Consider the following 15,533-nt stretch of genomic DNA (forward strand, 5'->3'; position numbering starts at 1 on the left):
GAGATTGACTGATTTGTGATTAGTACGGGTTATGAGAAGGCAGGAGAATGGGATTGAGAGGGAAAGATAGGTCAGCCATGATTGAATAATGTAGTAGACTTACTGGGCCAAATGGCCTTAATCTGCTTCTCCAATTTATGAACGTATTCGATTGTCTGCTGGTTTAAAAATAGAAACCACAACATTATTTCTAAAAGGCCAAAATAATTTCCACATGAAAATAGTACAATTGTGGAATATGCAGTATAGATATTGCCAATGGAAACATGTTTTAAATAGAACATGGGCTCTTTTTTTAAAGAACAAAGCACCTCAAAAAGTGCAAAGATAATAGATGTTGCTGTGTACTCAACCTAATGGCATAGCACACAAACAAGCTGAACGGGGGCAGGGAATTGCTAAAAAAATTTTGGCTCATTTAATTTTCTTTCAAGCTGCATGAAAAACCTGAAATCATAAAGATTATAAAATACAGAGTGAAAGGTGAGATTGTCAGCTCAGCAACTACCAATGTTACGAATAATCATTCTGAAGAAGGGTTTCGGCCCGAAATGTTGCCTATCTCCTTCGCTCCACAGATGCTGCTGCACCCGCTGAGTTTCTCCAGCATTTTTGTGTACTTACGAATAATCATGTTTACAGAAATTCAAATTTATACAAATTCTCCCATGTTTTTGAAAACTTTGTTGTGATCATTAATGACTGGATACTGTATATTCCATTATTTTAATTATGGCAATGTCAGGGTGAGTAATCAATGAAATGAAAGAATTGTGTCCAGTGTATGTACAGGGATACAAATATGGGTTGCTATAGAAAGCAGACATTACTGACTTACGGAGATAACAATTTACAGACAGCTCTCGCTAACGGAACTCCAACCTAACCAGGCAGCCTGTAGACTTTAGAAGATTAGAAAAAGATACCCATACACAATAATTTTCTGGAGGTTTATTAAAGTCCAAGTTAAGACAGTACTAAAGAATTATTGACATAAATCTGTTTGTTTCGAAGACGTACCTATTTTCAGTATGGAAAACATTTCTATACAATTCAATATGTTGAAGAGAACAGGTTTTTAAGGATGGATCAGAAAATATCTCCACAGCTGAAAGTGTCAGATGTTAACAGAGTGGGTGATGGAGTAGAATCACATTAATATTCCAAAAGTATCAAGTTAATTTAGATTAAATCACAGAGATAGGCACATATACATTTGAGCATTCATCCAGATATGACCAATATTTATTTTCATATACCCAGTCAGAAATCTGGGATTTCTGTTAGATATTGCAGAATACATGCAATTTTTGGTCAGCAACGATATATTTGTTACACTCCAATATCGGGATGTAGTCTGTCATTTGCAAAGATGAGCTGAGTCACATCAAGTGGAGTTAACAGTCGAGTGGACAACACAATCACCTAAAAACAAAACAAAAGGTAAAGCAAATCTGAGCCACATGTTCATCAATCAGTTACCTAACTAATCGTGAAAAATCTTGCACGTTGGAGTCACAAATCCAAAGCACCAATAAGTAATCCTGGTATCAAGCTAGTTTGTCATGATTTATCAACAATACCTACTCTCATTGATCTTGGATACATGTGGAATATGATGACCAATGTTCACAAGGCTAACATCTGCGAAAATGACCCTGGATTAGGAATAGACAATTGGTCAAGGCTTTGCTCCTGATTATGTACAGAAAGTGGATACCTGTTGGTACAGGACATGGACTGCCTGCCACGTTCATTGTCAAGGCACATTCATGAATCATAATTATTTGACTCAGTTCAACTGAAATAATGCAAATTCAAGCGTCAATCAAGTGCAAAGAAAATCCTCTCAAAGCAATTTCATGACATTAAAATTCCCAATTTTTCATAGTTTGATATATGTATTGTCTTTGTATACATTTTCACACAAGAATGTAAACCAAGTTGAGCCAGAAATGTTATCAGACCCCAGTGATACTCTGCGAACAATGAAAACTGGTTTTGGGAGAATAATTTACAGAATGGTATTACAAAGAATAAATAACCTGCCTTAAGGCATCCCCTGCAACATGAGTAAGATCTACACAAAACTGATACATTACAACTGGACCTGTAATTAGTTCAGCATTCTTAAAAGGGGCAGTATCAGATTTTTTCAATAGTGCAAAATTGGCTCATTGTCAGAGCCAAAGCGTACGTCTTGGTTGAATGCAATCTTTGCCAGGGTTGTGAACAGCACGGTGTTTTAAATGAAATCGGGATTTAACACTTCTCCGGTTTTAAATTACGCATGTAGGATGAGCTCTGAGAAGACACTAATATGTAACTCTAAAGAGATATTCTGCTACAATGTCAGTTGACCTCAGCTGCCAACATACTGAGGATATGTTGCTCCTGATTTTTTTTCCTCCTGATTCTCTAGAAACAGATAAAAGAAACTCCTGACTGCTGGAATGTTAGAAATTTGAAAAATCTGAGGTAATGCCATGCACAGCAGCAGGTAGATCAATGCCTTAAAGAAAATTAAACTCGCTAGCATTGTTAATGTTTTGGGGAGAATTTGAAACCAGAGTTCCCTCGAAGGTCACAACACGAATGTTAGCATGGTTTTCTCTTTCTACTGGCAATCAAGCTGCCTTGCATTGCCAGCATTTTTGTTTTCTGTAGCAAATGCCTGTCTGAAATTCCCTAACATAAGGCCCTTTTAACACGAATGAGAAACCCCATGGGTCCATACTAAATGCATTATTTTTTGGAGGAGGTAATTAATTTGCAAATGAAAATACATGATGTGATCACGTTTGGAATTTTGTCTGTGAAATATGTGAAATTTTGCATGCCAAACTTAATAGATGTTAATGACAACAACAAAAAAATACGTGCCTTTTGATTCTACCTCTAAGGTCAGTTACATTGCACGAGGAGCTAATGGCCAGATAAAGCTTTGTTCCCAGGTTTATTCTGATACAATGAACAGGATATGTTTTGAAGCAGATTCTGCTCAGCCACTCGACTGCAGGACCCGGAGCTGGGGCGGCGGCCCGGAGCGGAGACTGCGGGACCCGGAGCTGGGGCAGCAGCCCGGAGCGGAGACTGCGGGACCTGGAGCGGAGACTGCGGGACCTGGAGCGGAGACTGCGGGACCTGGAGCTGGGGCGGCGGCCCGGAGCAGGGGCGGCTGCCCGGAGCTGATGCTGTGGCGGGCCGTCTCGGAGCGGAGACGGCGTTCCGGCTTTCGGCGGCGGCGACATCACCACGGAGGTCCGCTGGACTGGAGAGCGGCATCTTCGGCCTGGATCGATCGCCTCAGCGCAGAGGGAGAACAAGGAGGGAAGAGACGGAGACTAAGACTTTGCCTCCATCACAGTGAGGATGTGCTTGGTGAACTCACTGTGGTGGATGATTAATTTGTGTTTATTGTATGTTTTGTTTTTATTGGTTCTGTGTATGACTGCAGGCAACATAATTTCATTCAGACCGAAAGGTCTGAATGACAATAAAGGATCTATCTATCTATCACAGTTGCTTTGTGAGTACTGCAGAAACCCAATCTGAGAAAGTGGGGAATGAGGAGAGAAATGAAGGGGAGGCGTTGTTTGGTTTGCAAGAGAATGAGGCAAAAAGAAAGTGTCCAAAACAATCAACCTGAAAGTTTATTGAGAATGTGGCAAGGGAGCATTGGTTTACATTAATATGAGCAAATTTCAGACTCATTGATAAATTTGTTTCTCATAGAATAGCACAGCACAGGAATAGGCCCTTCAGCCCACAATGTCTGTGCTGAACATGATGCTAAGACCAATCCTTATCTGCCTGCACATAATCCAGATCCCTGCATATCCACATGCTTATCCAAGTCTCTTAAATGCCACTAACGTATCTGCCTTGATCATTGCACCAAGCAGCGTGTTCCAGGCACTCACCACCCTCTGTGTAAAAAAACTCCTTTACGCACATTACACACAACTCCTTTAAACTTTTCCCTTCACTTCAGTTATGCCCTCTAGTATTTTCTATTTCCATCCTTGGATATAGGTTGACTGTCTACCCTATCTATACCTCTTATATTTTTATATCTCGAGCAGATGGGGCTCGTCAGCCTGGGAAGGCAGTCCATCTAGGAGAGGGAAAACTCTGATTTAAAACCTCCACTGCCTTGTGGCCATATCCAGTCATGGAAAAGGCTCCAGGAGTAAACCTCAAGAAAATCCGGAGTCGGAGCTCCTAAGGCAGTTAGTTAGTCGTTGTCTACAACCTCGCTCTGGCAGCTCCTGCGGCAGCGCTGGTACCAAACCGTAACGGCCCTGCTGGATCAATCAGCGACGTGGAGAGGGGGGACGTGCTGCATGGGCAACAGCCTGTCCTCCATATGACATCGCCCAGGCTTGCATCCGACCACACATCACCTGCAAACTAGGATGCATCACCCATGGTCAGTCATGACCGAGGGGGGCCTACTACTATTTTTATATACTTCTATCGGGTCTCCCTGCAACCTCTGGCATTCTAGTGAATCCATTCCAAGTCTGTTCATCCACTCCTGATGCTAATGTTTAAGAAGGAACTGCAGATGCTGGAAAGTCGAAGGTAGACAAAAATGCTGGAGAAACTCAGTGGGACAGGCAGTATCTCTGGAGAGTAGGAATGGGTGATGTTTCGGGTCGAGACCCTTCTTCAGACGGATGTCAGGAGAGTGGGTGGCACAAAGATAAAATGTAGTCTGAGAAGTAAGACTGGGAAGGGGAGAGGATGGAGAGAGAGGGAAAGCAAGGGCTGCTAGAAATTAGAGAAGTCAATGTTCGTACCACTGGGGTGTAAGATACCCAAGGGAAATATGAGGTGCTGTTCCTCCAATTTGAGCTGGGCCTCACTCTGACAATGGAGGAGGCCTAGGCCAGAAAGGTCAGTGTGGGAATGGGAGTGTTGAGCAACCAGGAGATCAGGTAGGTTCAGGCGGACTGAACGGAAGTGTTCAGCAAAACAATCGCCAAGCTTGCGCTTGGTCTCGCCGATATATGGGAGTTGACACCTGGAACTGCGGGTGCAGCAGATGAGGCTGAAGGAGGTGCAAGTGAACCTCTGCCTCACCTGCATCTCCACTCAGTCTGCTCACCTCACATTTCTCTGTATTAAATTCCGTCTACAATTCCACAGCCCACCTGGCCAATCGATCAAGTCTCTGCTGCCATCTTCACTATCTGCAAATCCACCCACTTTTGTATCATCAGCAAACGTGCTAATCTTGCCATGTGTTCTCATCCAAATCATTGATGTAGATGACAAACAGTAATGAGCCCAGCACTGAACCCTGAGGCACACCACTAGTCACATGCCTCCAGTTGCAGAAGCAAACATCCACCATCACCCTTTGCTTCCTTCCAGGAAGCCAATTTTCTATTTATTCAGCTTTCTCTTCTTGGATCCCATGTGATGGAACTTGTCGAATGCCTTACTGAAATCCATCTATACATCTGCAGCTCTGGCCTAATCGTCCTTTTTCATCACGTCTTCAAAAAAACTCAATCAGATTTGTGAGACATGACCTCCTACGTACAAAACCATGCTGACTATCCCGAATTAGCCCTTATCCATCCAAATGCCTGTATATCCTATCCCTCAGAATACTCTCTAGTAACTTTCCGACTGCAGATGTCAAGCTCACTGGCCTATAGTTCTCAGCATTTTCCATGCAGCCCTTCTTGAATAGAGGCACAACATTTGCCACCCTCCAGTCTTTTTATTGGATTGCATTTTCCAACAAAAATGCTCACTTCAGATCTACACCAACTTCAACCTTATTGCCTTTGCTTCCTTGACTTGCATATTATTCTTGAGGAAGAACAACTATAAACATGTTCATTCATGTTCTTTTGTTACATTCAGGTATCTCTTGCTTTTGCCCCACCCCAGGTCACAAATCTGCACTCTACCTATGATCCACCCCCATTCTCTATACCCATATTATCTGGATCATCTGTACATAACTAAAACTCTGATTTTGTTATCTTCCAGTTTGGCGGTCTTTCTATTTGCGCAAAAACGGTTCACGAGAGCGCTACGATTTCTCGCCTGTTCACTCACCGTTCTCCTGTGCTGCGAGTGTGCCAAGTTTTGTTCCGATCGATTGAATGTTGTAAAAGTTAGCGAGGTTTAAAAATGTTAAACCTCTTATCTAAAAATCTTAAAAACCGCGCGTGCGTAAATCGATCTCTTCTCCTGCCAGTTGGCACCGCACAGATTAATCTCTGCTCCTGTCACTCACCGGGACGGTCCACCCCTTCCTGCGCCATCGCGTCTTTACTGGAGCTGAGGGTGGCCGGCGGAGGCTTCCAACCAAACCTTCGGAGGGACCCCAAGCAGCCCAGCCCCAAGCAGCAGCCCAGAGTCGGAGACCCAGCCCAGCCCAGAGTCGGAGATGTCGCCGATGTCTCCAAACGGAAAGCGAAGACTCTGATCCCGGCGGAGGAGAACGACCGCATCGCGTCACCAATTCCAGCCACTACCCCCTCTGGTCCCCCTCGCTGGCACCTCCCTCCCTCCCCCATGATGCCCCCCCTCTCCCTTATGACTCTTCCCTGTCTTTTCTCCGAGCTCACTCCCCCCCGACCACACACCCCTCTCCCCCCACAACTCCCCCCGCCCTCACCCCTCCCTCCCACCCACACCTCTCCCCCCACAAGCCCCCCTGCTAACACACACCCCGCCCACACACACCCCCACAAGCCCACCCACCCTCGCCCTCACAACCCCTGCCTGCCCGCCTACTCACCTGGATCTATCTCTCCCTCCTAACCCTATTCTGCTGCCTTTTCCCCATAACCTCCCCAGGGTCAGGGGTTATGGGGAGAAGGCAGGAGAATGGGGTTGAGAGGAAAAGGTCGATCAGCCATGATTGAATGGTAGAGTATACTTGATGGGCAGAATGGCCTAATTCTGCTCCTATAACTTCTGAACGTTCTCTTTACTGAAGTTATCGAGATGCCAGTAACCCTCAATTCATTTGTTTATTGGCCAAATGATGCATGCGTTTACATTGTAAATGAAGGGAGGCTATTCCACTGTGGAGGACTTCACAGTTCTTTTACCAAAATGCAAACTAGAGGAAATCTACAGTTGCCCTCCCCCGCTGAGCCTAAGCCCATGAAAGTCAAATGTAAAGTTGACAGGCCAGCTAACTCAGCATATACCTATATCACAGAGCTGTTTTAAGACAGAGGGACAACCATTTACCATAAACAATGATGACTCCACGTTAGTCAAATGCAAATGTTACTCACCTGGCAGCCTGGTTTATACGTTGAAACTAGGTCTTTTATCACTCGGACTTCTGAGATCGTGACTCCACCCACAAGGAACAGGATCAGTAAGGGATGGTCACTGGGATGGGGCCGGCTCACCTGCCATGTTAATAACATAGAACAATATTTATGAGATATATCCAGACTACACAGTACAATTCACAATTTCCAAGGCAGAACTCACACTGCTTCATTAAGAATACCTCTATGATGTATATTTTATGAAAAGACTTGGAACATTTTCACCACATTACACGTACTTTGTAAATTGAATGTTTTACAGATGTAGGAAGACATTTCTTGGAGGACGTACTGATTTCATGCTCAGACATATGGCTGTTTTTTATTTACTAGAGTTCAATATAACCAACCTAGCAACGTTAAGTTAAAACAGGAAAAAATAGTATGTTTATACTCTTTCTAAAACAAAGAGAAAAATGCTACAGATGGGATAGGAAACAATTACAATACTCCCAGGATCATGTTAAATGTTCATAAAGTTTAACAATTGTTCACTGAACTGAGGATGTTGAATAGAATGAACAAACAGCTGAAAAATAATTGAGAGGGAAAATTGGAAACACGCCATCATTTTTGGATCCATAATAAACTAGAGAACCTGATAGTCATCCCCTATAAACAAGACAAACTTCATATTGCGCAAACTTTAAACTTTTTACTATGGCCCTTGACAATATGAGAAAATATGCATCGGAAACCATGCATCTCATTAATACCAATATACACAAACAACAATTAGTGATTTATTGTGTTAACGTATGCTTCTGAAAATGTCTCAAACAAAATACACAAATGCATTATTATATAAATCAAGAAATAATTTTCATTCAAAAATAAAGATTTTAATTATCATTCAATCAATTCAGTATTGTAATACATATCTGTAGCGCTTATTAAAAACAAGCTGCTGCTGCAGCAGCTGCAGTTGCGATCAATTCGACAAGATACTCTGTGCTGTAAGTTAGAAGAAGCCCACAGAAAAAAAATACTATTCTGCTCAGAAATATTTTTCTAGGTTAAATAGACAAAGATTTCTAAACAGGATGTAAGGAATGCAAAACACGAATTCCAAAAATACTCAGTCACAACTCACATATTAAGTTCAACCATCCAAAGCGAGATCACACCAGCAATTTAATTTGTAATGAGGCCAGCAATCTGGCAGCTCAATACACTAACGTGCAGCCTTATTCCTTCCACCACCATGTCTGTTTTAGCTTTGTAAGCCACTCAGGCTGGAAATACAGCTTGCAACTTTAAAGCCTGCAGGATCCTAAATCAGAATGCCTTAGAATAGAAATGCACAGAAAATGTACCCACAGTCTTTTCTGAAAAGTTGGAGAAATAAAAGACCATTTTTATAACTACACTAAAATTGTTGATGGGAGAAATGTTGCCCAATATATGTTTAAATAATTTAACACTTCTGGAAATAAATAAAAATAAATCACTTTTTACATGCATCATAACCTCCTGCATAATTATTAGATTTAGAACAGAAGGAAATATTATTCTTTGTTCAACTATTCATTGACATGGTAACATAGATACAGAAAATAGGTGCAGGAGTAGGCCATTCGGCCCTTCGAGCCTGCACTGCCATTCAATATGATCATGGCTGATCATCCAACTCAGTATCCTGTACCTGCCTTCTCTCCATACCCCCTGATCCCTTTAGCCACAAGGGCCACATCTAACTCCCTCTTAAATATAGCCAATGAACTGGCCTCAACTACCTTCTGTGGCAGAGAGTTCCAGAGATTCACCACTCTCTGTGTGAAAAATGTTTTTCTCATCTCGGTCCTAAAGGATTTCCCCTCTATCCTCAAACTGTGACCCCTTATCCTGGACTTCCCCAACATCGGGAACATTCTTCCTGCATCTAGCCTGTTCAACCCTTTAAAAATTTTGTAAGTTTCTATAAGATCCCCCCTCAATCTCCTAGATTCTAGCGAGTACAAGACTTGACTTGCTGGGTTTGTTCTCCCTGAATTTGCCTGAACAGTTACATATACCGTGTTACACCACATTCATCACAGAGCTAAAGCCCTATCAACGAACAGATTCAATTGTGCTGTTCATCTTAAGAGTATCTAACAGTAGAAAATGCAAATCCCTGTCAGCAGACCATGTTTTTTCACTCTCAGAAGGATGTGAAATGATTCCATTGCTCACTGGCTAGGCTGTCCTTGATCACATTTTCCCAGATGGATAAAGGTAACGTTGAGAACTTTATACTTTTCCACAGGAAAGGATGTGTACAAAGCAGCATGCTACTTCACCAGAGTTTTCCTACAAGTCTCCTGCGCCCAAGTGACTTGAAACCAGTGCATGTTTTTTGTTATTATTGTGATCTAAATACTTCAATGACAGATCCAAAATAACAAACATGATTAATATCTATATAGATTGTCTAATATACTGGATGGAATTTGATCATTTACATTCAACAGATGCTTGAAAGTTACAAAATAAGCAAAACTGTGATCACATGGTATGTGAGTGGTCCGGAACGCAGATACATATATATCTGCATCGTGTTATACTCTCCTAGCTTAATATAGGACTGGGAATGCAGAAGATGAAGTTGCACTAATATGTGACTAATTGCTGTACTTCTTTTCGAAAAGATGCTCCCAGATAATATCCTCCATGGATTTTGCAATACACTAGACAGAAGGTCTGTATTCTTGCAAAATTAGTCATTTATCAACCTTAATCATTCAGATTTACCACTTTATGGAGAAAATAATAGGTTGTTTAGTTTTATGCAATTCTGTTACTTGTCTCTGATTATTTGCCATGTTAAAATTCATGTTTTTGAGCTGCTAATATTCTGCCAGATAGGTGGTGATTAGAGCAGGTTTCTGCTAACTAAAGAGGCTGTATTTTTAGTGGAATTCTTCCGTTTTCTGATTAATGTCCCTATACATGGTGTTGACCCCTTCTCAACTCAAGGGGTTACACAGGAGTTGACGGCCCTTCAGTATTTTGTCAGCAGATCATTAATCACCACCAAGCCTTTACTGTAAAGTATTTTCAGCCCATTTCATCTCGTGGAGCAGCACAGTCTGCACCGTAGCCCTTGATCCCCACATACAGTACTTACTTTCAGCAAATAATGCTGATTGCGATATGGAATGCTGGCTATTTCCCCCATCACTACTCAAGGACATGCTCATAGTCATTCTCAACCCCACCAAAGGAAGCTTACCACGGTGTCTTCAGAAAACCCCAAAGCAACTTATTGAAGAAGGGTCTCAACCTGAAAAGTCACATGTTCCCTCCTCATGTGCTGCCTGACCTGCTGAGTTACTCCAGCACATTATGTTTTACCTTCTTTACTATCAGGATCTTGCATTCAGAGTTTCTGCTACTGGCCGCAAGTGTAAAACCAGCCACAATTGAATATTAGCAATACAATGTTTGGCAATGCAAACAAAAATACCCATGATAATTGACAAGTAACATTTCATGCCACAGAAATACCAGGCAATGACCATTGTCACCAATAGTCTTACCAGCTTTGCATGACAATCGACATAAACATTGTTGAGATTCCTAACAAAAAGATCTCAGGGAGTCAAATGTTCAAAGAGACCAGGCACATTAATATTATGGACACTGCAGACTTGTTACCTCACAATAATTTTCTGATTTTCTGACCTAAAGCTTCTCCGCTGTTTATAAGGCAGTGTCAACGGGCTCTTTCCATATTTTCTGGGTGTGGGCCAGTGTGGAAAGGAATCGTGTGCAGCTCCAGTACACCTGAAGATGTTCAACATCACTGAGCTAAATAGCCACCTCCTGCACCGGCACACTTCCTGACAACCCTATATAATCTCTACAGCTAGCACCACAGTGATTCTTCTTGTTCAACAACATTTCAGATTTCTATGATTCTGTCAGTCTTGTGTCATCCTGATATGTGACATGTATCACTTTTTCTTCTTTCCTGTCCAAAACCCTGGAGTTCAGTCATTGTGTCGTACAGCACTGAAGTGGGCTCTTTGATCTACCATGCCCATAATTGTTTCCTTCATTTAATGTGGAGACCTGAATTGTGTACAATTCTCCAAATGCAGCCCAACCAGTTTTATAAAGCTACATCTTAATGTTCTAACTTTTATATTCTATGCCTTGAACTATAGATTTCAACCACAAGCTTGCCACATGTCTTTATCAGCACCGCACGGACAATAGCGGCCCAGGAAATTTGCTCTACACTTTTGCAGAAAGAAAACTTTAAAGTTATTAAATTGCAGCATTATCAACAGTAAATTTGGAAAAGCATTTTCTTTAAAGACAAGGCTGTAACAAAGAGGAGTTATTATGTCATACATTTCTTAAGGGTTATAGTGTACGCAAAATCATCAGAGAAATCTTTGCCAGTTTTTGTTGGTGAGAATGGACATTAATCATCCTTCCCAATGCACCACAACTCACCTTCATGAACATGCTGAATCCAGTTTTGAGCAGTTCTGTTAAGCCACCAGACATATACTCAATATCCACAGTGTCAGGTCTGTCGGGACGAAATATCTCCTCCAATATCTGCTTCACCAAAGGCTGAAACATTGCCTGTAAAAAAGAAAATAAGGTTCAAATGCATCCAGTTTGCCATTGGTAATTTTCCATAATATTCTTAACATATTAGTAATCTCCCTCTGGGTCTCCTTGCAGCTGAAAACATTGATGGAAAATGCTCTTTATGGCCTTGCCACACCCCCTCTACCAGGCCTATGACCCAATGAATACCCTGGCTACTCATGGATCATCCCACCACCTCAGTGAAGTTTTCGGCTACCTTTGAATTTCCATCTCATTACCTATCAGTCCCCATTTCACATCGTAAAACTTACCCTTTTTACCAGACCTAACGTCATCTCATGTCTGCCATTAGTTTGGTCTCGATTTTTGTTTACTTACATTTTTTAAATGTTCTTGTTATATTAAAAGTTGTTTATTGAAGTTGCTTGACATACCCACCCCTGGCTCCTGAAGAGACATTCTACTTTGAGCTCTGTCACGGTCAAAGATTACAAAGTGCAGTGGTAGAGTTGCTGCCTTACAGCGTCAGAGACACGGGTTAGATCCCAACTACAGGTGCTGTCTGTACAGAGTGTGTACGTTCTCCCCGTGACTGCGTGGGTTTTTTCTGGCATCTCCAGTTTCCTCCCACCCTCCAAAGACGTACAGGTTTGTAGGTTAATTAGCTTTGTATAAGTGTAAATTGTTCCTTGTGTGTGTAGAAAAGTGTAAGTGTGCGGGGGATCACTGGTCGAAGGGCCTGTTTCCACACTGTATCTCTAAACAAAACTAAAAACTAAAAAAGATTCAAGGCCTCACTGAGAAATGACTACATCAACATCGATTGGAAGAAGTGGAGTGAAAGGGAATGTCAGAATTGGAACAAATGGGACGAAAGAAACGGAGAAGAGCATGCAGAGTGGATATGGAGAAAAACAGGTGAAGGTTCGGCAGGGGAGAAGGAGAAGACAGAAGGATAGAGAGAAGGGGTGGAGGAGGTAGGGGAGTGTAATGAAATTTCTGCAGTTTGAGGATTCGGATCAATGAATGGTGAAAGAACATTTTGGGTTATATACAATGATCTATATTACAGACAAATATAGGAAAATCAGTAATAAAGATATACATCTCATGCCATTTGGCACATCAGAGACTCCTGTCTGTGACAGCAAATCTGGAGAACTTGAGAGTCCTGTCACCAGCATGCACCAGGGTCTAAGTCTCCCACGCTCTCCCTCTCCCCGAAAGTGAAGTTCATATGAGCTTGCACGAAGCATGCACTTTTGCTGGTACTCCTGCCACTCCTGCTTATTTAATTGAGACTTTAAAACTTTCGAGATACAGAGATACAGGTCTTGGGTTCTGATTATAAAATGGTCTTTCCCCAATCGTAGATCTAGATCTTCAAAATCTGCTTATATTTCATTACATGACGGAGGGAAAGAGTGGAGGAACAGAGGTGGTGGAGATGGTGATACGTGAATGAGCTTGAGGGGAAGGGAGTGGACGGCGATCGGGAAGAGAGGGGAGGGTAAATGGGAGGAAGGGCATTCGCAGGGGGGTGGGGCCCGAGCAGGGGGGGGGGGGGGGGGGGGGGTGAAACCGCGTCTTTGAGGCATGGGAGGGAAATGGAGCACCCAGAAGAAACTCATGTGGTCAGAGGGACAATGTGCAAATGTCACCCAGGCTGCACTGGAGATCAGGACTGAAGTTAGGTTGCTGTAGGTAGCAGCTCCTCTCGCCTGTCAGTGTATTGCCCTTCTAGAATGATTTAATAATAGATGTACAAAAATACATATATTTTTCAGTCATATAGGTTAAACAGTGTATTGATAATGCAACCAATAATGAAAACTATTCACTGACATGTCCATTTGGACAATCTTCTGGCTGAGGCAATGTTAAAATAGAAAACAAAATCACAGCCTCCTCTGCTAACAAGGTCAGATTTGCCAGAGATAGGGAAGCGGCATCTACGTCTCATGCTAATTTCATGCATAAGTGAGAATAGATGGTAAGTGAAGAACAGCTCCATCCAAGACCACAAGAAATTGTAAAGAATTGTGGAACCTGCCCAGATAATCACACAAATCAACCCCCCTTCCATTGACTCCATCTACACCACCATGCCTCAGCAAGGTGGCCAGCATAATCAAGGACAAGCCTCACCTTGGACATTCCCTCGTCTCCCCTCTCCCATCAGGCAAGAGCTACAATTAGTGTGAAAACGCACACCTCCAGATGCAGGGACAGCAGGGCTGCCAACATTGGATGAGAGGTGAGAGTGAGAAATTGCGAGGGAGTGCAGCGACCGAGGGGGGGAGGGGGGAGGGGGTGGGGGTGTGGGAGGGGTATATCCCCTCTCCCACGGTAGGAAGCTTTTGCATTTTTTAGTTTGAAATTGTGGAATCTGGTGCATACTTGTAACTTAAACTTGATGCAACATTTATGCTTCAAATTGGATTAGGTGTGAATAAGGTTAGGCTAAATTACATTGCACAGTAGAGCCAGGCTCTGATCAACAGGTGCAGCACATGAATGACCTTATGGAAATCAGATAATAATTCCTGTATGGAAATCAGATAATAATTCATGCTGTTATGCATATATAGAGAAACAAAAACATAGAAACAAGGCAAGGGGAGTCAGACTTCCATCACTGTTCTGCACAAATAAATCAATTAACCTTTTCCTTTGACTATAGAAACAAGACCGCGATCTATCATACATCAGTTGTATCCTACATGCCAGGGACAATTTACAGAAGCCAATTAACCTACAACCCTGCACTTCTTTCAGATGTGGGAGAAATCGGAATTTCCACAGAAAACCATGTGGTCATAAGGAGAATGTACAAATATTGTACAGACGGCACCCGTAGTCAGGATCAAATCTGGGTCTGTGGTGTTACAAGGCAGCAACTCTACCGATGCGCCACCGTGCCACCCTATTAATTCTTTTTTCTGTGATATTTATTATGGTGACACGTCAATAAAGACGAACACATGATTCTGATTTCTGCCCTTAGTTGGATAACACACATCTCCAGTCATTGTGTTTTATTGCTGGTTTTCAACCTCTTCAGTCTGAAGGTCTCGACACGAAACATCACCTATTCTTTCTCTCCAGAAATGCTGCCTGTCCTGCTGAGTTATTCCAGCTTTTATTCCAGTATCTATCTTCAGTTTAAACCATCATCTGCAGTTCCTTCTTACACTCTTTATTAAGCGAAACAGGTCCTATTCTCATAATATTATTCACCTCAACAAAGTCTCTTCTTCACCTCCGTTGCTGCAGAGAATACAATTCCAGTTATCAAATCTTTCTTCAAAGTGAAACAAAAATTCCAGCCCTGGCAATATGTTCATAAATCACCTCTGGATCCACTCCAGAGCAATTGCACCCTTTCTACAGTGTGTCATAGTCTTTCAGCATGCAAACAGGCCCTTCATCCCAACTTGTTCATGCAGATCAAGATGCCCCATCTAAACTAGTCCCATTTATCCGCATTTGGCCCAAATCCCTTTAAACCTTGTGCGTGCCAGTGTGTGTGTAAGGGTGTGTGTTAGGTTGTGTGTGAGAGTGTTGGTCAGTGAAGCGGCGACAACACCCGGAGTGAGCGGAGACTTGGCGATGTCCGGGGAGCATTTCCCTCTTTCCCCCCCTCCCCGGGAATGCGGGCCG

General features: G+C 42.5%; 1 protein-coding gene across 1 annotated transcript in view; it reads right to left on the reverse strand.

Moving 5' to 3' along the window:
- Window positions 1-936: 936 nt before the first annotated feature.
- scfd2 (sec1 family domain containing 2) overlaps window positions 937-15,533 on the reverse strand; it is a 215,904-nt gene continuing 201,307 nt past the window's right edge. Inside the window, exons 7-9 of the mRNA XM_033028550.1 lie at window positions 11,766-11,900; window positions 7,278-7,397; window positions 937-1,425 (exon numbers count right to left, since the gene is read on the reverse strand). Coding sequence (XP_032884441.1) covers window positions 1,333-1,425; window positions 7,278-7,397; window positions 11,766-11,900 — 348 coding nt within the window. The 3' untranslated portion in view covers window positions 937-1,332. The remainder of the gene's footprint in view (window positions 1,426-7,277; window positions 7,398-11,765; window positions 11,901-15,533) is intronic.

The sequence above is a fragment of the Amblyraja radiata genome, chromosome 1 (genome assembly GCF_010909765.2).
Source record: "Amblyraja radiata isolate CabotCenter1 chromosome 1, sAmbRad1.1.pri, whole genome shotgun sequence".
Taxonomy (NCBI): domain Eukaryota; kingdom Metazoa; phylum Chordata; class Chondrichthyes; order Rajiformes; family Rajidae; genus Amblyraja; species Amblyraja radiata.